This window comes from Petromyzon marinus, chromosome 64 (assembly GCF_048934315.1).
Source record: "Petromyzon marinus isolate PM22_M1 ecotype Great Lakes invasive population chromosome 64, UKy_Petmar_22M1.pri1.0, whole genome shotgun sequence".
NCBI lineage: Eukaryota > Metazoa > Chordata > Hyperoartia > Petromyzontiformes > Petromyzontidae > Petromyzon > Petromyzon marinus.
Genome location: NC_133730.1, coordinates 6120391 through 6145605, shown reverse-complemented (window position 1 = coordinate 6145605; position 25215 = coordinate 6120391). Strand labels below are relative to the sequence as shown.

Below are 25215 nucleotides of genomic sequence, written 5' to 3'. Positions count from 1 at the left end.
AGCAGCAGGCGTCAGGGTCGGAATCGAACCCACGACCTCCTGCATACCAAGCGAGGTAGTTAACATCTCCTAGCCACCGTGATGATGATGAGAGAGACACGCAAACTTCAAATATACAGCAGCAGGCGTCAGGGTCGGGATCGAACCCACTACCTCCTGTACACCAGGCGAGGTAGTTAACATCTCCCAGCCACCGTGATGATGATGAGAGAGACGGAAACTCCAAATATACAGCAGCAGGCGTCAGTGTCGGGATCGAACCCACGACCTCCTGCATACCAGGCGAGGTAGTTAACATCTCCTAGCCACCGTGATGATGATGAGAGAGAGACACGCAAACTCCAAATATACAGCAGCAGGCGTCAGGGTCGGGATCGAACCCACGACCTCCTGCATACCAGGCGAGGTAGTTAACATCTCTTAGCCACCGTGGCATCCACTTTAAGCGCTTAGAGCAGTGGTTCTTCTTCACCTTCCTGGTGGGGGGGTGCGAGACATAGCCAGATTTTTTTTTATAAGTTATACAATTGAAAACAAAAATTAAGCATATTATTTTGTTCTTTCGGTAAAGTTACGTAGATAGAAAAATAATTTTAAAAAATAAAGTGAGTACTCACTTTATTTATCACCACGATACTCACTTTATTTTTTAAAATTATTTTTCTATCTACGTGACTTTACGGAAAGAACCAAAGCACATGAATTCCTGCAGTCGCGAAAGTTTTAAGTCAACACAAATTCAGCACGAGCAGGTGCCTTGTTTCACCACACCCTTACGTATTTATCACCACGATACATTTCCTCTTGCGATTCAGAACCAAAGAGGTTGAAAGGCTGCAGTAACAAACAAAAAAAAATGAACAACCACTGGCTTAGAGCTTAGCTCTGACGGCAACGATGTGGTCGGGCTGGTGTTGGTTGAAATTGTGATCACGAAACACGTGGCTGTCACGTGCCTCACCCACAGCCCCGTCTGCGTGGGACGTGAATAAATTCCACACGACCCTCGACACAACCCTCGACACAACCCCCACCACCCCCCCTCCCTCCCACGGGACACCTCCCGCAACCTCCGTTTAGCACGGCTGGCTACGTATGGTGCGAAAGAAATTCACACTCACACACAGACACGTACAACACGCCAGGTCGCGAGAAATAACTCCGCAGGCGCGCGTAATAATTCCAAATTTATAAATACGAAGGACGTTCTACAGTATAGTGACTTTTCAATTGCTATAGGATATAACAATGTTTAAATGTAACGTACATATATACTTTTTATATATACACACACACACACGCTTCGGTATAAAAGTTGCGCACTTCACGTCGGAGGCAAAAATGCATCTTGAGCGGCGAGGTTCCGCGCATTTTGAGGTTGCGCGTTCACACGGCGCTACAGAAAAAAATAAACTCCCAGCTCGCCGACAAACGTAACCCACGGGCAGAGGAAAAACCACCCCCTTCGCTTCCGCCACGCTCCTGCCAGAACCGAACCCGACGCGACCACTCGTATTTCATCGATGCCAGTGGCGTCCAAAGCGAATCGTGCATTAAAAAGCGGCGACCGGTTTGGGCGATGACCCTTCCCTCGTGGCACGCTGTCCTGCGGGCCGTCTGGAACGCGCTTCCTTCCGCTCTTCGGAAGCCACTTGCGAGCTACGCACTTTGCAAGGGAATTCCATCGAAAGTTCATTTCTTGAGAACCGCTCTGTGTGCGTTTAGTTTGTGGTCCTTCCCCACCCCCTCCCTCCCGTCCGCACCATCCGACTAGCGCGGTTGGCTACGGACGGTGCTAAAGTCCCAACGTACGCACGAATTCCCTTGACGCCTGCCAAACAGCGTCGCTCCCTTGACAAAAAAGCTGTCTAGCTCAATGGGCCTGTTTTTTCATTCTCTTTTTACTGATAACATTCGACGTTTCGGACAACGGCCGTTCTTCACGGCACACGCAGTAGTGAGCGAGAGAGAGAGACGGAGGAGACCAGAGAGATGGCGTGAACAATAGTTGCAGACCAGTTATTGTGCGTTCCTTCTCCCCCCCCCCCCCCCGACACTCAAGACTGCTATGGCCACAAAAAAGGGAACAAAAATAAAAGAGGACAACACATGGATCACAGGTGACGTTTCGTGCAATAGCTCACGCAGAGCGCAGAAAGACAGAGTGAATAACGGATTAAGTCTGCGACGATTTATCGCGACAATCTCTATTTCTGGCATCAGTCTACTTAACGTGTTACGAAGAATGGCGTTTGGGCCAAAGGTCGCCTACTAGATTGTGTTCCTGTTAAGGTCGAATTGTTATCGACCTGTTTCTGTTACGCGTGTACCACCGCCAACGCAGCGGCGTTTCCGAATCACGTTTTATTGCCTCACAATAGTTAGATGAATGAATCAATTGTTCGAGTGAGGAGCAATTAAAATAGAATTTTGCTTGCCACAAAAAGAACGCAGGTGGGTGGGTGGGTGGGGGGCTCCAAGGCAATGCCCCTTAGAACCGCACGGGGGCGCTGCTGCGGTCGTAAAAAAAAAAGATGGCCGATGAGGTGGTGCAGCTCAAGTAGAAAGGTGTGATCACATTTATCGTGGCAACCGGCGTTTAGGCCGCAGGGATCGATGGCAGATGGCGTGCAGTGTACAATGCCAACCCGCACGGGTTAAAAGCAGCAGATTTTATTTGACGCAAAACAAAAACAAATGCGTGGTGCATTTAAATAACGTTTCAAACGCGTTTTTTGAGCTCGTGCGACGTGCCGACAACTGGATCGCTTCTAATCTGGTTGTTACATGAGCGGGTTTAGTATGTGGGGGGGGGGGGTTGGGGGACCCAAGGTCCCACAGACATCATCATTTCACAGCGACCCAACCGTTTCAGAAGCGGCCCACAAACGACGTTTGTCCGTCGCTGCAGGCGCCTCGGCCGCTCTTAAAAAAAAATCGGGTACTGGACGGGGGAAGACACCCGAGCCGCCAACGCCAATTTTTTACAAACAGAAGTTGGCACGCTGGGCCGCTCCGGGGTCGTTACACAAGGATGCTTCTCGCAACGAGCGGAAACGGCTGGAGCTACGGCGTGGTGACGCGTCGATCTCCGCGGGCGGTAACTCAAGGTCCTTGTTTGGTCCCCGGGGTAGGGAAAGGGTTACCACCCCTGGTATAGTGCGACGGGTGGCAACTAAACCAGTTAAAAAAAGGGGGGGCTCATGTCCGGAGACGCGGGCTAGGCAGACTCGATAGGACGAAACGAGCGATGCAGGTGGGGGTTAACGATGAGTGGGAAAAACCCAAGGCCGGGCCGTGCAACGGACGGCGCTTTGTTACGTGCCAAACCAGCGGCGCTACCGCGATGGTAGCTCACAATTAAAATGTTAAATTGACAACTACCATCACTATCGTGACAATACGATGACAATTACCATATTATTTGGGTCTGTCGGTAAAGTCACGTAGATAGAACAATGAAATAATAAAAAATAAAGTGAATAAAATAATAAAAAATATCACGTTTCGATCGCAACAAACGAAATCGTTCTCTCCCCCCCGTGTTATTTTTTAGTCACTTTATTTTAATTTTTTTTTATTCTTCTATCTACGTGACTTTACCGAAAGACCCAAAGAATATGAATTCCTGCAGTCACGAACGCTTTAAGTCAAGACGATTACCATGACATGATAATACCGCGCTCACGCACGTCAGCAAATGCTTTTTTGATACTTTGGGACGTCTCCACTGAGAGTTTGCGGCACCACGGTGGCTCGGAGATGTTAACTACCTCGCCTGGTACGCAGGTCGTGGGTTCGATCCCGACCCTGACACCTGTTCTACATTTGGAGTTTGCACGTCTCTCTCTCCCCGTGTTCCTGTAGATTTTTCTCTAGGTCCTCCCGGTTTTCCCCCTCCACATTTATAAATTGGCATGTGTTTCGAATATTTGGCTGCTTTAAATGTCCACATAAGCCACGTTGAGCTATTATTTGTGGCCAGGTCGCTTAAAAAAAGAGCTATACAGCTGTGGGCCTTACCTGGTAAAATGAAAACGTCAACTTTTACTAAAGTTAGTTATGGTTAACAGTAGTCATATAAGATACGTTATTTATTAAGATTTGATGACCTTATCTAGTGTATTGCAAAAGTAAAGCGGCTGCACTGTAAAATCATACAAATGGAAGATCGGTTTTTTTTTTCCACAGGAAATACATCAGCCATTGTCTATCCACTGCTGGATGAAGGCCTCCCCTATGTTGTCACCGTTCCCTAGCCCATACCGCAGTGCCGCAGTCCACGTTACTCCTGCACGGGCTGCCCCCAACGCTCCCCGCCTTCGGGGACGGACGTCATTCCCACAGGCGTTTCCTCTCCTCCGGCCGCCGCTCAGTCATCGGTCTCCTCGGTCGGACATCGTCCCCCCCCCCCCCTCTCTCTCTCTGGATACTAACCCCGGCTTGACCTTGTGCCGCCGCAACATTATCCGTCGACGCTCCGAGCAGGCTCACAATCGTGCCCTCGCCGCGCACGTCTGGCCCGTGCCACGGGCAGGCGGCGTCAAGGCGTGCCCTTGTGTCCCCAACAGGTCAAAAGCCTCCTCCGAGGTCCAGCCTGCCTGCGCCGAGCCGCCGGAACAGGACCGGTTTGCGGGACTCGATCAGTGTCTCCCGCCGGAAGGCGATCTTAACCCATTGCAATTTGCCGAGGGCTCCAACAACCTCCTCGCGACCTGGTCATCATTTCCTAATTTCGCCAGGGGAGTGCCCCCGGCCAGGTTAAAGCCAGGGACTTCAACTGGCCGGGGGGCCTCATCCTCGGGGGGCATCCTGCAGGCCTCGCCGCGCGTTGTCAGCGGCGTGCCGGACTTTCTCACGGGGCCACAATCCCACGACAAGGCAAGACGTAAAACCCGGCGGGGGGGGGGGGGTCAATTGCCGTCTCGCGGTCGGACCGCCACCTCAAGCCTCTTGGCGGGGCGTCACTCGCGAGGCAGCCACACGGGGAAGTCGCGTAGGCGCCCCCCGCCCTGTCCAAGATGCGGGGCAAGTCCTCGCTTCACCGCACGGTGTTCACGCAACGCGGTTCTTCCACCCGGGGCCACTTTTCGGCACAACGCTGGCCACGCGCTCCGTCATAACGTGGGTGGTCCGAGCGGACGGCGGACTGCTTTCTTGAGCTGCGTGGCTATGCGGAGTGATGCGGCGACGCGGAAACGTTACGGTAACGCGGCGGCAAAGGGCTGCCCTCGGTTGTCTCTCCGTCTCGCCGCACGGGATGCGCAGCAGGAGCACATCGTATCTCGCCAAACGTTACCGTTGCGACATCAATTAAGGGGAAATCGTTTCGGCTTCGCGCGTTCTTCACGTCGCGCGGCACTTTTTGGGACCGCATCTGCCGCGTTAAACGAGGACTCGCTGGCCTTCCCATCACCGCCTCGTATGCCTCCTCGCCCCGCCCCCTTCCCCACCATCGTCAAGTCCCACAGCCTGCACATACCGGGGAGGGGGATCTGAACCTTGGGGAATGCAAATGACAAGCTGGTGCCCCTTTCGAAAAAAAAAGGCTGGACTCGCCAATTTCCCTCTAATAATAAAAAAAATAACCGATGGCTTGGCTGTTGGACGACTGCGGCCAGCGTCCAAGCACCACAGAAGGCCGTCCACTTTCGATCTGGACTCTTTAAAATCGCCAAACCTGCAAGTTCACGACAGCGCTAACCCGCTGGGCACCAACGACGCTGCCTCCGTTAACTCAGTCCTGAATCACCGCCCCCCCACACCACCACCAACTCCTCCAACCATCACCAACAGTCAGCCCAGTGCGATGGCCAAGCTGCTTCCTGGCTCGCCATAACTTGACTCGTTCGCAAGAAACCAAAAATAAATTGCCACCACCATCGTCGGAATCGTTACCAGCCTGCGGTGGCTCAGAGATGTTAACTACCTCGCCTGGTATGCAGGAGGTCGGAGGTTCAATCCCAACCCCTGTATAATTAGGAGTTTGCATGGAAACCTCCCTGCGGTTGCGTGGATTTTTCTCTGGGTCCTCCGTTTTTTTTTTCCGTAGGACACTGGCCGCGACTCCTGACACGGTTATATGGGCTTGACCACCTGAATGTGAATTGTAGTTGTTGCTCTGCATCTACATCAGCCGCAAGACAGAAGAGGACTCTCTTGAAAATGACACCTATCCCCGAATCCTGAGATCTCACCCAGGTTTAAACCGGTGCTGCGGTGGTGAGATATCAACTTCCTCGCCTGGTATACAGGTCAAGGGTTCGATCCCGACCCTGCCGCTGCTGTATATTTGTATTTTTTAAAGTCTCTCTGTCTCTCTCTCATCATCGTCGTCACCATGGTGGCGAGATGTTAACGACCTCGCCTGGTATACAATAGGTCGTGGGTTCGCTCGCAACCCAGATGCCTGCTGTATATTTGGAATTTGTATCTCTCTCTCTCCCCGTGGTCGCGTGGATTGTCCTCCGGGTCCTCCGGTTTTTTCCCCCTCCACATTTAGAATCGACATCACGCGTTTGAGAGTATTTGACCACCATAAATGTCCACACGATAAGATAAGCCTCTTCGTTGAGCCATCTTGTCACGTGTGACAGCCAGGGTAGCTTCTGAAACAGAGCTATAGAACACAGTGGACCTTACCTGGTAAAATAAAACAAATAGTTGGAAATAGTTTAGTTTATCCCTCAAGCTCGGGTTTTCATCTCTACCTCGAGGCACGCCCCTTGGGATATTACCGAGCATCGGGAATCAGGACGTCCCCTACAAACAAAAATTGGCCGCCTACCTGCCAACCATTTTCAAGCAGTGCACCACCAATCTCTTGGTCACCCACCGCTCGTTTTGAGTCTCGAATTCTCCTCTATCTCAGCCCCCAGGCCCCTGCCCCCCGTCCCCCTGTCAATAAAGTTGGGTCAAATCATACCAATCTTTAAAAAAAAAAGATCGGCATGACAATTACCGCCAATGTATCGACAGCCTAGTTCCTGGAGCGCCTTCGGCCTCGCGAGATTCACCCCGTGCCACCGAAGACCGCATTTTTGCCCCACGCGGTCCGCCAAGCGTTCTGCGCGCCCCGCGCTAGACAACACTCGCCACGGTGGCAAGATGTTAACTACCTCACCTGGTATACGGAGGGGGGGGGGGGGTCGCGGGTACGACACCGACCCGGACGCGTGCTGTATATTTGGAGTTTGCATGTTTCTCCCCGTGGCCGTGTGGATTTTCCTCTGGGACCTCTGGGTTTTTCCCTCCACATTGAAGTGTCAGCATTAAGCGTTTGGGAGTATTTGGCTACTGGTTATGAATTTCCACGTGATGATAAGCCCACTTCGTTGAGCTGCTATCATTTGCGGTGGCCAGGATTGCTTCTGAAAACAAAGCTACATAGCTCAGTGGGGCCTTACCTGGTAAAAAAGAAAAAAAGTGTTTTAAATAGTTACTAATTCGGGTAAAACAACAACAACCCGTCAAGAAATCGTAACAAACTTCCAAAATTTGTTTTTTTTAACCACCCTTGATGGGTGGCGACGATTCATATTTCGATGGTAAAGGAGCAGCCGAAGATGCGTCGGCGAATCTTTATCCTCCTCCGCAGCCGCGGTGGTTGGCAGCAGTGGTTGGCGGCGGTGGTTGGCGGCGGCGAAATGGCGTGCGTCGGTGAGCTCGGAGATGTTCCGCTCGATGTTGCCGGGGAAGCGTGCACCAGCGTGTTTGGTCTCGCCATTCCTCGTTGCGCGCTTGCTAATTAACTGCAAGGGGTTTTTTTTTTTTGGTGGGTTGCTTCGCGTGCACATAACTGTGTCGTTAAACCCCGCCACCACCCGCCACGGCCAATTAGCAAGGTTCGCCACGTGAACAGAACGTGCCGAATCGTTGCTCGTTCTGCACCCCCGGTCGTGTGCTGGAGAGCGAAAGCCCGCCCACATTTACAATTCGAGTACAGCGACGCGTCGCGAGTAATTACGACAACCAGCATCATCACCAGGCGGGCAGCCGCGGAGTTGTGGAGAAAGCCTCCTGCTTCGGTCTTAAACAGAGGGCGAGGGACAAACGTGGCATCGTCAATCAGGCGCGAGGACCACAGGGAGGTCAATGTATCATATAAATTACAATGGATACCCATTTCCGGCTGGGATACTCACAGTCGGTCAACATACGCTACGCGACGTGCAAGCGCATCGCGCGACGGACACACACATTACGCACGTGCGTGCACCCGGCCGTCTTTTGGGTGGTAAAAATAACAAAATGGTAAGAATAGGTGGCGCACAAACAAGCCCCGATCAAACAAGTCCCGTGGGAGGGACCACCATCATCCAGCAGCCGAGCGGGTTGGCAAAGCTGACGGTGTGTAAGTGCGTGTACTCGCAATGGGGACCCGGCGTTTGTGTATCTGATAGAATAATAAATGCAGGACCCCCCCCCAACCCAATCCAATATTTCGGTCGCCCGTAGGTCGACTGCCGTAAGAAATCTTCGCCGCCGTCGCCACGTCACCGCATTGTATTTTTGTTTTGTCCGACAGCAGAAGCCCCCTTAACGGGCACGCCCCCCCCCCCCGCGCGCTGGTTAGCGATTCATTGCTCAACTTGACGGGCCTTCACGCGGAGCATAATACAGGTTTAGTTCTTTTGGGGTTAGATCGCGAAAAAATACGCGTCGTTCAACCCGCCACCACCCGACACAGCCAATGAGTAAGGTTTGTCACGTAAACAGGACGTGGCCAATTCGTTACGGGTAGAGCACAGGCCGCCTGATGCAGCTCGTTGTAATCACTGGCGAAACGTCGTGCTAAACGTTGTGGCTTGGCTCTCCAACACACCGGTGCTGCTGTACTAGCGACGAATTGGCCACGTTCTGTTTACGTGACAAACCTTACTAGTTGGCTGTGTCGGGTGGTGGCGGGTTGAACACATTTGTACATTTCCGTGGTCTAACCCAAAGAAAACTGTGTTATGGATGATATTGGTCGCGAAAGTCTCCTACTTGTTCAAGAGCCCAGTGCGTTCACTTACCGAGCGTTCCTCACTGTCAACGACGACGGGCTGCTGTCGGTGCAGCGAATATTAATGAATGCATCGATTAACCGTGTTTCTCGCAACATCACGTGCTTCTAATGTCGTATCTTCACGCGTTAATATCCACCGTTTAAATATGATGATGTACGTTTTTTCTCTCTCGATGCTGTCGTAACGAAAGAAGCCTTTGACGTGCGTTTCCTAAACTCGCTCAACGACCCAAATAACTTCACGACCGGCTTCGTGGAACCAATTGCCGTCGTTAAGAAGAGGGGGTTTATCATCTCCTGCGTTTGTAGGTTTTTGTTTTACTTTCATCCTCTCACGCCAATCCCAAATATGCACGCCGACTGATCCCTGGCGTCCGTTGCCTTCGTGCGTCTGTAAAAGTAACGAAAATAAAATGACAATGAAAAGGATAAAACGTTACGGAAGAAGGGGGGGGGGGGAGGGGGGGGCGGCGGGGAAAAAAGCTTAATCTTAAAAATTAGATATCCCGCGAGCGTGCGCACACACAAGACGCAGATATCCCCGGGATAGCCTCAACGGACCGTAGGGTGCGGGGGGAAAGGGCAATGTGTCGTGAGCGAGCGGCGCTGATTAAGTCCGGCAAGCACGCGCGCACGCACGCACGCACGTGCACCATCGTCCATTTCCATCGTCCTCCAGTGTGTGCTGCTGTTACTGGCCAGCCTTTGGGGGGGGGCCCGAGAGCGTCGCCATCGCGTCCCCATCGCGTCGCCATCGCGTCGCCGTCGCGTCGCCATCGCGTCGCCATCGCGTCGCCATCGCGTCGCCATCGCGTCGCCATCGCGTCGCCGAGTCGCGACGTCCACAAGTTGCCCGCAAGCTCGTTTCGCTCGCTCGCGACGGATTCAAGTTCAAGTTGGCGGCTCCCCACGCGGTTTCCCGCCGACAGGATCTTTAAATTGACGAAGCCGCCGCAGACGACGGATTGACGGTCGAACATGTAATTCGATGTCATTGTTCCCTGGCGCCATCGCAGGACCGCGTTCCTCGCTGGCTGTCCTCATCAAAAACAATCTCCCGGGGTCGGCGGCGCGTCCGATTCGACTTCGAATCGTTTTTCGTTTTCCCTTCATATTCCTTTCAAGTTGGCTGCGCAGGTTTGACAGCGAGCGTGCGCGCGGAGCAGCAGGCGGGCGTTAAAAGACCTGTGGAACGGATACAATAATATAACAAAGCATCAACATTCACGTAGGAGTGTCATTCATTCCCATTGTAAATGGGAGTATAGAAATATCTTTTTTTAAACTAAACTTTTTATTTTACCAGGTAAGGCCCCCCTCCCCCAACTGAACTACGTAGCTCTTTTTCAGCAGCGACCCTGGCCATCACGAGCGATAGCTCCACGAAGTGGTGGCTGATCATCATCATCATCATCGTGTGGAAATGTATAGCAGCAGCCAAATACTCTTAAACGCCGTGACGTCGATTCTAAAATGTGATGGGAATAACCGGAGGACCCCAGATAAAAAATATACACGTGACCACGGGGAGAGCGAGAGACACGCAAACTCCAAATATACAGCAGCAGGCGTCAGGGTCGGGATCGATCCAACGACCTCCTGTATACCAGGCGAAGTAGTCAACATCTCCTAGCCACCGTGATGACGGAAAGAGAGACACGCAAAAACCCGAATGTACAAACAGGCAGGCGTCAGGGTCTGGATCGAAGCCACGACCTCCTGCATATCAGGCGAGGGAGTTAACACCTCCTAACCATCCGAGTACTGAGAAGGCGGCGATCCAGAGAACTCGGGGACTTCGTTGGTGTACCACGAAGGAGCAGCTCCCGTAAACACTACGGAGCGAACCCATCGAGTGACCGGCAGGGTCAGCGATCGCGCCGAAATCTTGCACGCAAAATCGATTCCACCGTCCCCAAGTCCACCACAATCGTCCTCCAAATTCACAACAGTTATCCACCTCTCTCGGGGCCTGCACCACAGCCGCCACACACCCATCTTCCCACCTCCTCCACCGCTCTCGATGTCTCCGCCACACCTGCACCACAACCCCCGACACACCCCCCCCTCACCCCAACCCTTCCCCACTCCTCACCTTGACCACCTCCACTCCCCTCCTCCTCCTCCTCCCCCCACCCGCCAACGTCAGCACATGGAGATGGTGACGTTGATGCCGAGGTTGCCGCCGTCGGCGAAGAGATGCGCCACTGCCGCGTCGAAGACGAGGCAGTCGCTGTTGAGGATGGCGGAGGAGACGCCCTCGTGGATGGAGCGCGGCACCGCCTCCCAGCTCAGCCGCCGCCGGTTGCCGTTGAGCTCCAGGCGGTAGGCGAAGCCCTCGGCCTGCTTGCGCGAGCCCACGAGGAGCACGGCGGCGAAGAACTGCTGGTGGCCCTCGTACCTGGGAGGAGGAGGGGGGTGGAGGTGGGGGGGGAGAGGTGAGGAGAGGGAAGATGAGGAGGTGGTGGTGAGTAGGAGTGGAGGGATAGTGGGAGGATTGGAGGAGGGGGGGAGGGAGGTGGAGGGAGGGAGGTGAGGGAGGGAGGTGGAGGAGGGAGGTGAAGTGGCTGTAAAGGGACACTGACAGGTGAACACTATTTATAGGTTGGGCACTGGAACAACATTGCCCATCCGGGTAACACGAGGTTCATTGTAGATATTTTTTTGTTAAGTAAAAATATACATTTTACGATTACTTTTAATAGTATACATAATGTCGCTCGCCTCTTAATTGTGATCCTTAAATATACTTAGTGAGTGCTGCTCTCCAGTTGCCTGAAAATCATCATCATCTTAGTCATCGTCGTCATCCTCGTCATCGTCGTCATCGTCGTCATTGTCATGATGGTCATTGTCATCATAGTCATGATGGTCATCATCGTCATGATGGTCATCGTCATCATCGTCGTAATGATGGTCATCGTCATCATCGTCGTCATCATGATGGTCATCGTCATCATCGTCGTCGTCATGATGGTCGTCATCATCGTCGTCGTCATGATGGTCGTCATCACCGTCGTCACGATGATCGTCGTCATCGTCGTCACGATGATCGTCGCCATCGTCGTCACGATGATCGTCGCCATCGTCGTCACGATGATCGTCATCATCATCACGATGATCGTCGTCGTCGTCGTCACGATGATCGTCTTTGTCATCACGGTCGTCGTCTCGGTCCGACAAGAGGACTCGTCACCTCTCCTGCTTCTCGAGGACCAGGAGGAAGTGGTGCCCGAAGCACGACTGCATCATCACCCAGTCCACCGCGCCGGGGAGGTCGATGTCCGTCGCCAGGAAAACAATGTCTTCCCCCTGAGCAGCATGCGCACACGCGTGGCAATCAATCCACATCGACGCTTCTCGACGCGCGCGTGACATCCTCGGAAGGCGCCTTGCGTCCACGCGTGTGTGGCGTGTGTGTGGCGTGTGTGTGGCGTGTTCCTACTGGGGGGAGACAAAGGCGGCCGGGCGTGGCGCCGAGCACCCACCCGATCGTGTGCGCCGTGCCGGTCGTCGCAGGAGCCGCTCACTAACAGCAACTTGCCCCGACAGCTATACCGGGGGGGGGGGGATCTTTGTCTTTGTGCTCGTACACACACACACGCACAAAGACAAAGATCCCCCGTGTAGTCTTAACGGACTGTTGGGGCAAGTGCTGTTAGCGAGCACCTATTAAGGCCGGCACGGCACACGAGGGGGTGGGTGGCCAGCACCACGCCCGGCCGCCTTTGTCTCCCCCAGTGGCGATGTTTACTACGCACCGCACCAGGTACTCGTTTGAGGCCGAGTCGACTTAGGGAAGGCCCAGGACCAGTTCAGATAATCGTCACCGGGAGCGGGAATCGAACTCGGGTCGCCAACTGCTACACTACCGATCCCCACTGTGCCAACGCACACACGCACGCACACGCACGCACACACACGCACACACACGCACACACGCACACACACGCACACACACACACACGCACACACACGCACACACGCGCACACACGCACACACACGCGCACACGCACACACACGCGCACACACACACACACACGCACACACACACGCACACGCACGCACACACGCACACACACGTACACGTACACACACACACACGCACAGGGCGGTGTGTGCCCACCTGCAGGGTGGTGATGGACTTGTGCGAGGTGGCCAGGTGGGGCATCACGCTCTCCAGGGGGCCCTGCCACTTGCAGGAGGCGCCCGGGCAGGGGCACGGGTAGGGGCGGAACTCGCACTGGTCCTCGTGCTCCGGCTTCTCCGAGTGGTGCAGTGCCAGGGCGCAGCCCGACGGGGCGTACTGGGGGGGGGGGGGGGGGGGTGGGGGACACACACGGTGACACGTGGGGGTGGGGGACACACACGGTGACACGTGGGGAGTTGGGGGACACACACGGTGGCACGTGGGGAGTTGGGGGACACACACGGTGACACGTGGGGGTGGGGGACACACACGGTGACACGTGGGGAGTTGGGGGGGGGGGGACACACACGGTGACACGTGGGGGTGGGGGACACACACACGGTGACACGTGGGGAGTTGGGGGACACACACGGTGGCACGTGGGGAGTTGGGGGACACACACGGTGACACGTGGGGGTGGGGGACACACACGGTGACACGTGGGGAGTTGGGGGGTGGGGGACACACACGGTGACACGTGGGGGTGGGGGACACACACGGTGACACGTGGGGAGTTGGGGGGGGGGGGACACACACGGTGACACGTGGGGGTGGGGGACACACACACGGTGACACGTGGGGAGTTGGGGGACACACACGGTGACACGTGGGGGTGGGGGACACACACGGTGACACGTGGGGAGTTGGGGGGGGGGGGACACACACGGTGACACGTGGGGGTGGGGGACACACACGGTGAGACGTGGGGAGTTGGGGGACACACACGGTGACACGTGGGGGTGGGGGACACACACGGTGACACGTGGGGAGTTGGGGGGGGGGGACACACACGGTGACACGTGGGGGTGGGGGACACACACGGTGAGACGTGGGGAGTTGGGGGGTGGGGGACACACACGGTGACACGTGGGGGTGGGGGACACACACGGTGACACGTGGGGAGTTGGGGGGTGGGGGACACACACGGTGACACGTGGGGGTGGTGGGTGGGGGACACACACGGTGACACGTGGGGGTGGGGGACACACACGGTGACACGTGGGGGTGGGGGACACACGGTGACACGTGGGGAGTTGGGGGGGGGAGGTGAGACACGGGGACACTGTGGGAGGAGACGGGAAAATGCGGGGAGACAGTGGGGGGGGGGTGGGGGACACGATGAGAGGCAATGGGGAGACAGCGGCGGGGTACACGATGAGAGGCAAGGAGATGATGGGAGACGGTGGAGGGAGGCGAGGGGGAGACGGTGGAGAGAGGCGAGGGGGAGACGGTGGAGGGAGGCGAGGGGGAGACGGTGGAGAGAGGCGAGGGGGAGACGGTGGGGAGAGGCGAGGGGGAGACGGTGGAGGGAGGCGAGGGGGAGACGGTGGAGGGAGGCGAGGGGGAGACGGTGGAGGGAGGCGAGGGGGAGACGGTGGAGGGAGGCGAGGGGGAGACGGTGGAGGGAGGCGAGGGGGAGACGGTGGAGAGAGGCGAGAGGGAGACGGTGGAGGGAGGCGAGGGGGAGACGGTGGAGGGAGGCGAGGGGGAGACGGTGGAGGGAGGCGAGGGGGAGACGGTGGAGGGAGGCGAGGGGGAGACGGTGGAGGGAGGCGAGGGGGAGACGGTGGAGGGAGGCGAGGGGGAGACGGTGGAGGGAGGCGAGGGGGAGACGGTGGAGGGAGGCGAGGGGGAGACGGTGGAGGGAGGCGAGGGGGAGACGGTGGAGAGAGGCGAGGGGGAGACGGTGGAGGGAGGCGAGGGGGAGACGGTGGAGGGAGGCGAGGGGGAGACGGTGGAGAGAGGCGAGGGGGAGACAGTGGAGAGAGGCGAGGGGGAGACGGTGGAGGGAGGCGAGGGGGAGACGGTGGAGGGAGGCGAGGGGGAGACGGTGGAGGGAGGCGAGGGGGAGACGGTGGAGGGAGGCGAGGGGGAGACGGTGGAGGGAGGCGAGGGGGAGACGGTGGAGGGAGGCGAGGGGGAGACGGTGGAGGGAGGCGAGGGGGAGACGGTGGAGAGAGGCGAGAGGGAGACGGTGGAGGGAGGCGAGGGGGAGACGGTGGAGGGAGGCGAGGGGGAGACGGTGGAGGGAGGCGAGGGGGAGACGGTGGAGGGAGGCGAGGGGGAGACGGTGGAGGGAGGCGAGGGGGAGACGGTGGAGGGAGGCGAGGGGGAGACGGTGGAGGGAGGCGAGGGGGAGACGGTGGAGGGAGGCGAGGGGGAGACGGTGGAGGGAGGCGAGGGGGAGACGGTGGAGAGAGGCGAGGGGGAGACGGTGGAGGGAGGCGAGGGGGAGACGGTGGAGGGAGGCGAGGGGGAGACGGTGGAGAGAGGCGAGGGGGAGACGGTGGAGGGAGGCGAGGGGGAGACGGTGGAGGGAGGCGAGGGGGAGACGGTGGAGGGAGGCGAGGGGGAGACGGTGGAGGGAGGCGAGGGGGAGACACGGCGAGCCGGGGGGGGGGGTTGGAGGAGCCGCGGGCGACGCGCTGCACAGCAGACGGCACGAGCTTCACGCCGAACACGGACAGCGGCGATGACCGGGGCGGCCCGCAAGATTCACGCCGCGGTCGGTCCACAACGAGCGTCGAACACTCTCCCACCCCCCCCCCCATCCGCTAACATCACCACAGCTCGCTCGTCCGGGGGGGGGGGGGGCGGGGCGGGGGGGGTCCCTCCCGGGGGTGGAGAGGGAATAAAACCTCTCCACCGCGTGGCGACGCCCGGCTGCCGTTCGTCGCCGGGCAACGCCGCCGCCGCCGCCGCCATCGTCCTGGCGAGCGGCCAATCAGGGCGGCGCGCGCCGCCGTCGTCCTGGCGAGCGGCCAATCAGGGCGGCGCGCGCTGCCGCCGTCCTAGCGAGCGGCCAATCAGGGCGGCGCGCGCCGCCGTCGTCCTGGCGAGCGGCCAATCAGGGCGGCGCGCGCCGCCGTCGTCCTGGCGAGCGGCCAATCAGGGTGGCGCACGCCGCCGTCGTCCCGGGGGGTGGTGGCCCCTCCGCGGCGGAGGGCGAGCGAGCGGAAGGGCGGTCGGAGGGAAGTTCGCCGGGGGTCAAATCGTCGCAGTGGTTTACTTACACTGGGGGAAATCCGGGGAGCCACAAAGCTCTTTGCCGCGCGTGCCCAGCGGACGTCAGTGAAAACTGGCCGGGGGGGGGGGGGGGGGTTGGTGGTGGGGGGGGCGATCGTTCGACTCAGCAACACCATCCCCAACCCTCCCGGATCAAATCAACCGAGTAACCACTTTGTGCGACGCGTCAAGAGTGGATGTTCTGTGGAGTTATTCTCCGCACCTCCCCCCCCCCCCCAACCCGCCTCCTTGCCATAGTAATGTGGAAGTTCCACCGCCGCCTCGGGAGATGAGCAGCACTGCTCTCGGTGCTCAATTGAGGAGTAGGCGGTATGGAAGACGCGCGACTCCATCCGTTCCGTCCGCACAGGGTCGAGTGTTGCCTCCCGCCAACCCCTACCATTCATCAGTTAATAAGCTGCTCATTAAATGGCAAAAAGCAAAACATCTTACGATGGAGGGACCCACAGAGCTTTTAGAAAACTGATGGAAGCGTGGGAGCCAGCTCACCACGTGACTGCTGCTGCCGCTCATTAGCTGGCAAAAAAACAATCTTACTATATAGAGGACTCACAAAGCTCGGACAACTGACGGAAGCGCGGGAGCCAGCTCACCACGTGACTGCTGCTGCTGCTGCTGCCGCTCATTAGCTGGCAAAAAAACAATCTTACTATATAGAGGACTCACAAAGCTCGGACAACTGACGGAAGCGCGGGAGCCAGCTCACCACGTGACTGCTGCTGCTGCTGCCGCTCATTAGCTGGCAAAAAAACAATCTTACTATATAGAGGACTCGCAAAGCTCGGAAAACCGACGGAAGCGCGGGAGCCAGCTCACCCCGTGACGACTGCTGCTGCCGCTCATTCACTGGATAAAAAAAAAACACCTTACTATATAGAGGACTTGCAAAGCTCGGACAACCGACGGAAGCGCGGGGGGCCAGCTCACCGCGTGACTGCCGCTGTTGCCGTCTTCCTGCTCGTCCGCGATTCTTCCTCCTGTGCACCTCTATCTAGGTCGTCTGCTCTCTCTCTCCTCCCTCTCCTTGGGAGAGCGGGGAGCAAACACCGTGCGGTGCGTTACACCTTCAAATGATTGACCGATAGCACCCAACGTCGGGACGGCGAACGCAAGCAAAGGATTCGGCTGTGGCCATGCCCGCCGCTTTGCGCTCCGTGAACACGTGGCTCCTACGCAACCGCCATCCAATCGCGCCAGTCGCCCGCTCCCGTTGAGATTCGTTATCCCGCAACGGTCTGGAAGGAGGCGTGGTCACGTTCCAGCGTTAGAAAAAATTATGAAATGCCAGACAAGCTGCTGGGCGGCCCAGGAGACGAAACGCCTCGGTCGGAGACGCTGCCTGGACTGGCAACGCAGAGAGGCTGGGTTTAAAATCCGGGGTTGCAGCTGCTGCCCAATGGGAGCGATTTAAAAACTGGTCTCTCAGTCGCACCAGGGTAATGGCGGCGTCAGCCCGCTCACCGATGGCTTGCACAGAGACACCCGCAGACCGGCAGAGCAGAGACTGGTCGACTCTGCCAACGGAGCTGCGATGAAAACCAGGTTCTAAGGTGCAACGGCAATTGACGATATTAGTAACCGCGGACTTTGTTGAGACCCCATACAGGGACTCGTCCACTTACGAACGGGTTAAGTTCCAGAGGTCTGTTTGTAAAGTCGATTTGTTCGCAAGTCCAACTTTACTACTGTCGATTTCAAACACGGGGCATGTACATTAAACACGGGAAATGGCTTTAAAAGTTGTTTAATCTTCTGTAGATGTAGATGCCACTGGTTCTTCACGTTCTGCAGATGTAGGCGCCACTGGTTCTTCGTGTTCTAAAGATGTACATGCCACCTCCACTAAGTACAGACAGGGTTTTTTCGTATCTCCGAAAGTTTGCAAGTCGAATGTTCATAAGTAGAAGAGTCCCTGTGGGCTTGGTATGGAGATCCAGACTGTTCATGGACACCCAAACTTACGGTGACCCTCCACAGAGTTTCAAAAAAGAACCCACGGTCTCGCAATGGAACAAAAAAACGGTGGCCATCGCGTGGCGCGCGCTTTCAGATGCGATTCTGCGGCCGTCTGCAACGCTCTTCCTTCCGATATTAGGAAGTCATCTTCTTTGGTTCCTTCGGTAAAGTCACGTAGAATGAGAATAAAATAATACATTGATAAAATAAAATAACACAATAATATTCTCACGACGTTTCGGCCACAACACAAGTGGCCTTCATCAGGTGAAGGGGACGAGACTGTCTGGAGGACAGTCTCGTCTGGAGGACAGTCTCGTCTGGAGGACAGTCTCGTCCCCTTCACCTGATGAAGGCCGCTTGTGTTGTGGCCGAAACGTCGTGAGAATATTATTGTGTTATTTTATTTTATCAATGTATTATTTTATTCTCATTCTACGTGACTTTACCGAAAGAAGCAAAGAAGATGAATCCTTGCAGTCACGAAAGCTTTAAATCGAAAATTAGGAAGTCACTCATCGTTTAGATTTAAAGTCATTTAATTACTGATTTTTGCGTGTTTAGTTTGTTGTCCTTCCCCCGCACCTCCGATTTGCACGGTTGGCTACGTACGGTGCGAAAGAAGTTCAACGGACACAGCAGCCACATTTTCACTGCCGTGGATCGACAGTTACATTCTTAATGTGCAATGTAATCGAGCAACTGTGTTGTTGTCTTCTTGTGGTCTGATGTTGTTGTTGTTGTTGTCTTGGTGTGGTCTGGGACTGTTGTTGTTGTTGTTGTTGTCTTGGTGTGGTCTGATATTGTTGTTGTTGTTGTCTTGGTGTGGTCTGGGACTGTTGTTGTTGTCTTGGTGTGGTCTGGGACTGTTGTTGTTGTCTTGGTGTGGTCTGGGACTGTTGTTGTTGTTGTCTTGGTGTGGTCTGATATTGTTGTTGTTGTTGTCTTGGTGTGGTCTGGGACTGTTGTTGTTGTTGTCTTGGTGTGGTCTGGGACTGTTGTTGTTGTCTTGGTGTGGTCTGGGACTGTTGTTGTTGTCTTGGTGTGGTTTGTGACTTTTGCCACTATGCCCCAAGCGTGAATTTGGCGTTGGCAAATCTGCAGGAGTGTATCTACGAGTGCAATTTGCACTTCAATACTTTATATTTATTATTATTCGTCATTTGCTTTAATTTTTCTCCATCTTTCATTGCATCATTTGTTGTTGTAACTTACCGGACCCCCACACCCTCGGCCCGGCATCTGCCAAAAAGAGCGTCACGGCTCACCGGATTCACACCTGTTCACTCCTTACCAGTGCCCTACCTGATTACAGACCACTTCAGACCTTAGTAGACACCTTGTGCACATATACATCTCAACGTTCATCCAACAAAGTCCCATCACAAGGGAGAAACACAAACAGATAGACAATCACCACTACTACACTCAGCACTACATACCTGTAAACACCTTACCAGTGCCCTACCTGATTACAGACCACTTCAGACCTTAGTAGACACCTTGTGCACTTATAAATCTCAACGTTCATCCAACAAAGTCCCATCACAAGGGAGAAACACAAACAGATAGACAATCACCACTACTACACTCAGCACTACATATCTATCAACCCCTTACCAGTGCCCTACCTGATTACAGACCACTTCAGACCTTAGTAAATACCTTGTGCACTTATAAATCTCAACGTTCATCCAACAAAGTCCCATCACAAGGGAGAAACACAAACAGATAGACAATCACCACTACTACACTCAGCACTACATATCTGTCAACCCCTTATCAGTGCCCTACCTGATTACAGACCACTTCAGACCTTAGTAGATACCTTGTGCACTTATAAATCTCAACGTTCATCCAACAAAGTCCCATCACAAGGGAGAAACACAAACAGATAGACAATCACCACTACTACACTCAGCACTACATATCTGTCAACCCCTTATCAGTGCCCTACCTGATTACAGACCTCTTCAGACCTTAGTAGATACCTTGTGCACTTATAAATCTCAACGTTCATCCAACAAAGTCCCATCACAAGGGCAAAACACAATGTAGATACATCAGATTTTTATGGTTCGGTATTGAAACGGCCGTACGCCGTAAGGACCCTGAAAACTCAATTTCCCTCGACAAGAATACGGGGTAAACCGGGACGGGTTCACAGCCGTTGCCGGATTTCTCTTCCAGGGGATGAACGGCGAAGATCCACGACTCGGACTCCCTTCGTGCCTCCAACCGCCGTGCGGTCGCTCAAATCACAACGACGCCCAACGATGCACTCGGAGCGATGGCGCAGCGGCTGCGGGCGGTCGGTCGGTCGGGCGCACCCGCACTACGAAGCCGGGCCAAACCACAGGTTCGATTACCCGGCCACGGCAAACACAGGTGGGCGAGCGATATTCCAACCGGTCCTGGGTCCTTCCCCAAACCCACCCCCGCCCCCCCCCCCTACCAAACGTGCGCCGACCACGGACGCGGTGAAGTACGATCAAGCGGCCCGCACGGCAAGACGCGGGCCTGGGGGGGGGGGGCAGGGCGGGAGTCATCCAGCAGTGGAGTGATAAAGCGATGCGCATGCTCGCTGGAGACACGCACTCAGTGGTGGTGGGGGGGGTGTAGGTCCAGAGGCCAGGTGGTGGTGTTCCCTACAGGGAGGTACAGTGTGCACCTATTATTATTATCATCATCATCATGTTTTCATTGAAACCCACGGGACTGCACGGGACTGCAGTGAACGCAACGGGCATGTCTTAACAGCGGTCCAATTAGCGAGACACCTTTTTGTACGTGTATATATATACAAAGGTACCCCCCCCGCCCGCCACTCCGTATAGCCTTAACAGACTGTTGGGGCAAGTGCTGTTAACGAGCAGCACCCGCGAAGGCCCGGGCACTGTGGCACAAGCAGGGGGCGAGTGGCTCAGCGCCACGCCCGGCCGCCTTTGCCTCCCTAAGTGGTGATGTTTATACACCACACCAGGTAGTCATGAGGCCGAGTCGACCTAGGGGAGGCCCAGGACCGGTTCAGAACAATCATCACTGGTGTTCGTGGCCGTGAGAGGGGATCGAACTCGGCTCCCCGGGTTCGTAGTGCAGCGTAGCGCTAACCGCTGTGCACCTGATCCACACACCAAACACAAAGATCCCCCATACAGGCGTAACAGGCGGTTGAGGCAAGTGCTGTTAGCGAGCAGACACCTATGAAGGCAAGCATCGCGCATGAGGGGGTGGGCTGGTCAGCGCCATGCCCGGCCGCCTTTGTCTCCCAGTGCCGATATTTACATACCGCACCAGGTACACATTTGAGGCGGAGTCTTCCTATGGAAGGCCCAGGACCGGTTCAGATAATCTTCACTCTGGTCAATGGCGGAGCCAGGATTTTCAGGTGGGGGGGGGGGCAGCCATCGATCGAGGGTTGAATTTTAACCGTGTGATCGGCATCGCGCTCGCTGAAGGTGAATGCCTTCAGGGAAGTTGTGTACTCTGTATACGCAACTGCGCACAATTCTGTGAGTCACTTATAACTGCTTTGCCGTAACCAATTATGGACTCGGACTATTGTCCTATCATCTAATAGTCCCTGGCACGTAATAATATGCTACACAGTGGCAGTGGGGGGTCGCAAAATGCCGATTAATTACTAATAATCCACAATGATCCGATCGAAATTAGGGATTTCGATCAGATCATTGGGGGGGCACGTGCCACCCCACCCCCCCACTGGCTCCGCCAGTGACTCTGGTGTTGGTGGCCGTGAGCGGGAATTGAACTGGAGTCGCCGGGTTTCGTAGCGCAGCGCGACTAGCCACTACACTACCGCTCACATACACACACGCGAGTTGGGTTCGATCACGATCGAACCCAAAAAAAACCTGTACTATGGCTGATTTTGGTCGTGAAAGCCTACGAGTCAATCTGTCGGCCGACATCCATCCCGGGGGGGGGGGGGGGGGGGGTGGGTGGCAGGGTCGTCGTTAAAAATGAAAGTACCACTTTGCCCTCTCCGACTGTTGGGGCATCGTCATCCGAGAAACGGCGCTGGGCGGCGAGGATTGCCTCGCGAGTGACGACGACACCATCACATTTATGCCCCCCTCCACCACCCCACCGTCTATTTAAGATCGACGCAGGGCTGGAGGATCCATCCACAGACTCTGGGGGCTGTCCGCCCGACGACACGCGCTGTTGTCACCCCCGGCGACAACGTCCACGCACGGTGCTCGAACTGTAAACGCTGCCGTGGGATTTGACACTCCCGGCACAACCGCACGCGCACCGTGCGCTGTACTTGGTCAGGAATTTTTACTCGATCTAACCCCAAAACAATTTCTCATGGGTAATATTGGTCGCGAAAGCCTACGCGTTTAATTGGCATGTTTGGTTCACGCGACAAACCCTTGCCGATTGGCCGTGTCGGGTGGTGGCGGGTTTTAACGACACACATTTTGGTTGGCGCCAACCGCACAGCCGTGCCCACCGCCTGCCACCGCGTTTGCAGGAGGAGGCAGCGTCTCCCTCCCTCCCTCTCTCTCTCCCAAGCGAGGCTCCTCCTGGCCACAGATGCCGACCAAGCCACCGGATGGCTCCGAAACTCCATCATTTGCCCATAATACATTTCCACGCGATGACGATAGGCCCACTTCGTCGAGGATATCGTTTTGCGATGGCCAGCTCAGCTTGTTAAAGAAAAGAACTGCATCATATCTCAGTGGGGGGGCCTTACCTGCAAAAAAAGAAATAGTTTTAGCATCTCGCCGATCTGCAGAAGTTGTTTATCGCCCACCAAGAAAACGCTTCAGGAGACCTGCCGATTCTGGTCTAAAACTCGTTGCGATTCCAAAGACCAGAACTTTGTTTTGATGGGAGACGGACAGAGGTTGCTGGTTTTTTTCTCGGCCCAGCACCGCGATTCTGGAAATCCCCTTCCTCCCTCGGCTCTATTTGGGGGATTGGAGTCGGTTTCACTTTTTTTTTTACGTAAAATATTTTATAACAGGCTCTCTCCGTAACTCAAGCTTCGAGTAAAGAGCTTTTGAGGCCCTGTGCGAATCGTGCTACACAACACTGAGTATAGCATTGTTATTGGATTCTGCTCTGTTGCCTCCGGATGCTAGTGGAAGTGACTTACGCCAACGATGCCAACTCCCAAGGCGGGCGGGCCTTGCAGCGTTGCGATAAAGCGTCGAGCGAGGCACGAATCCCCCAAGGTTATAATCGCTGTGCAGGTGAGGAAGAGCATGGCATGTTAATTTAAACATTTTAACTATTAACTCTTTTTTTATTTTACCAGGTTAAGGCCCACTGAGCTATATAGGCATCTTTCAGAAGTGACCTGGCCCAAAATGCCAGTTAAACCAAGTGGCTTATCGTGTGGAAATGTACAGCAGCCAAACACTCGGAATGCGCAACGTCTATTCTAAATGTGGAGGGGAAACCACGGAGGACCCGGAGAAAAATCCACGCGAGCACGGGCAGAGAGAAAGGAACACGCAAACTCCAAATATACAGCAGCAGGCGTCAGGCCGGGATCGAACCCACGACCTCCTGCACACCAGGCGAGGTAGTTAACATCTCCTAGCCACCGTGATGATGATGATGAGGAGAGAGAGACACGCAAACTCCAAATATACAGCAGCAGGCGTCAGGCCGGGATCGAACCCACGACCTCCTGTACACCAGGCGAGGTAGTTAACATCTCCTAGCCACCGTGATGATGATGAGGAGAGAGAGAGAGACACGCAAACTCCAAATTTCCAGCAGGCATCGTCAGGGCCGGCATCGAACCCACGACCTCCTGTACACCAGGCGAGGGAGTTAACATCTCGCTACACGCAGGGAGGTCGTGAGGCTCAGTTGTTGGCGCCAGCTACCGTCGGCGGTCGTGTCGCTCCAGTTCTCCGCGGTGAGTAACGACGTCTTTAAAAGAAAAAAAGGTGCTGCTGCCGGGAATGATACGCCGGTAGCAAGCCTGCTGGGGTACGGGTGATACGGAGTCTTGCACTGCCGTCTCTTCAGCATGGCTGGTTTCCAGAGGTGGCAGCGCCGTCCCAGATGAGAACTTCGCCAGGTCGGACGAATCCCGAGACGAGGCTTTCCCGTGACTTGCGATCGATGTTAAAGCTCTCGAGGCCCTCGACGGGCGTCTCTGAAGCATGCAACAGACTCCAGGTCTGCCCCCCTAATGATCGCCAGTGCCTGGGATCGAACTCGGGGTCCGCTGGGTTCATAGCACGCCGCAAAAAACCAACAACGCAAATGCCCCCCCCCCCCACCACCACAGTCCCCCCCCCCCCGTCTGCATCGCGACGGCCGTTTCCCTATTTCGCTTAACGTTCTAAGGGATTCGGAGGTGAGCAAAGTGTGAAAGTGGCCTGCGTTGATCGGACATCCACGGAGGCGATAATAGCACGGAGCAGGAATCTCCACTTCCACACCACCATTCCACTCGCACCCGTTTTGAAAAAGCTCCACCGGACGGGGTTCTGGTGTGCGTACCTCTGGGACGGCCCGAGGGGTTAGACGAAACCTGGGTTCAACGTCCAGGTCTCGTCCGCCTTCTGTTACTCGTCTCAACTCGGTCGCGCCAATGACCGCACGCAATAATAATAATAATAATAAAAATATATATACGTAACTTATCGGTGAAAATAAACGTGGGTCTGCACTTGGGTTGCGTAACTGCGGCTGAGAGATTTTAAAACATCGGTTCGTTGGTCATTCGACGAGCGTTGCTCTCCGTGGTGGAGTGGGTGCAAAGTTAATTTTTGTTTCATCCCCGCCTCAAGCGAGATCTCAGAAGCAGCTCTGCGATAATCGCTTCCACGGGCCATTCTAAGACCCCCTTCACTTCACAACCACCCACCCAGTCAGCTTCCCACAACGTGGTCCCCCCCATTGTTTCCACCCCAGAACAAAAAACGCAAATACCAACCTCTTTACCACTGCACCATCGCAGGGTACGAAATAAATTCGGCATAAAAACATCATCATCATCATATTCTTATGATAGATGCCAGTCACCCCACAATC

At 55.4% G+C, this 25215-nt stretch overlaps 2 protein-coding genes across 2 annotated transcripts in view; both read right to left on the bottom strand.

Annotated features, from left to right (window-relative positions):
* Positions 1–1174: 1174 nt before the first annotated feature.
* LOC116956288 (E3 ubiquitin-protein ligase SIAH1A-like) overlaps positions 1175–25215 on the bottom strand; it is a 29773-nt gene continuing 5732 nt past the window's right edge. The window contains exons 3-6 of the mRNA XM_032977778.2: positions 13138–13317; positions 12207–12322; positions 11106–11411; positions 1175–10195 (exon numbers count right to left, since the gene is read on the bottom strand). Coding sequence (XP_032833669.1) covers positions 11156–11411; positions 12207–12322; positions 13138–13317 — 552 coding nt within the window. The 3' untranslated portion in view covers positions 1175–10195; positions 11106–11155. The remainder of the gene's footprint in view (positions 10196–11105; positions 11412–12206; positions 12323–13137; positions 13318–25215) is intronic.
* LOC142906364 (uncharacterized) lies at positions 14245–15693 on the bottom strand (the record flags this gene model as incomplete). The annotated part of the gene is made up of 1 exon (XM_076054019.1): positions 14245–15693. A coding segment is annotated over one exon (1449 nt), but the record flags the coding sequence as incomplete, so codon positions are not given.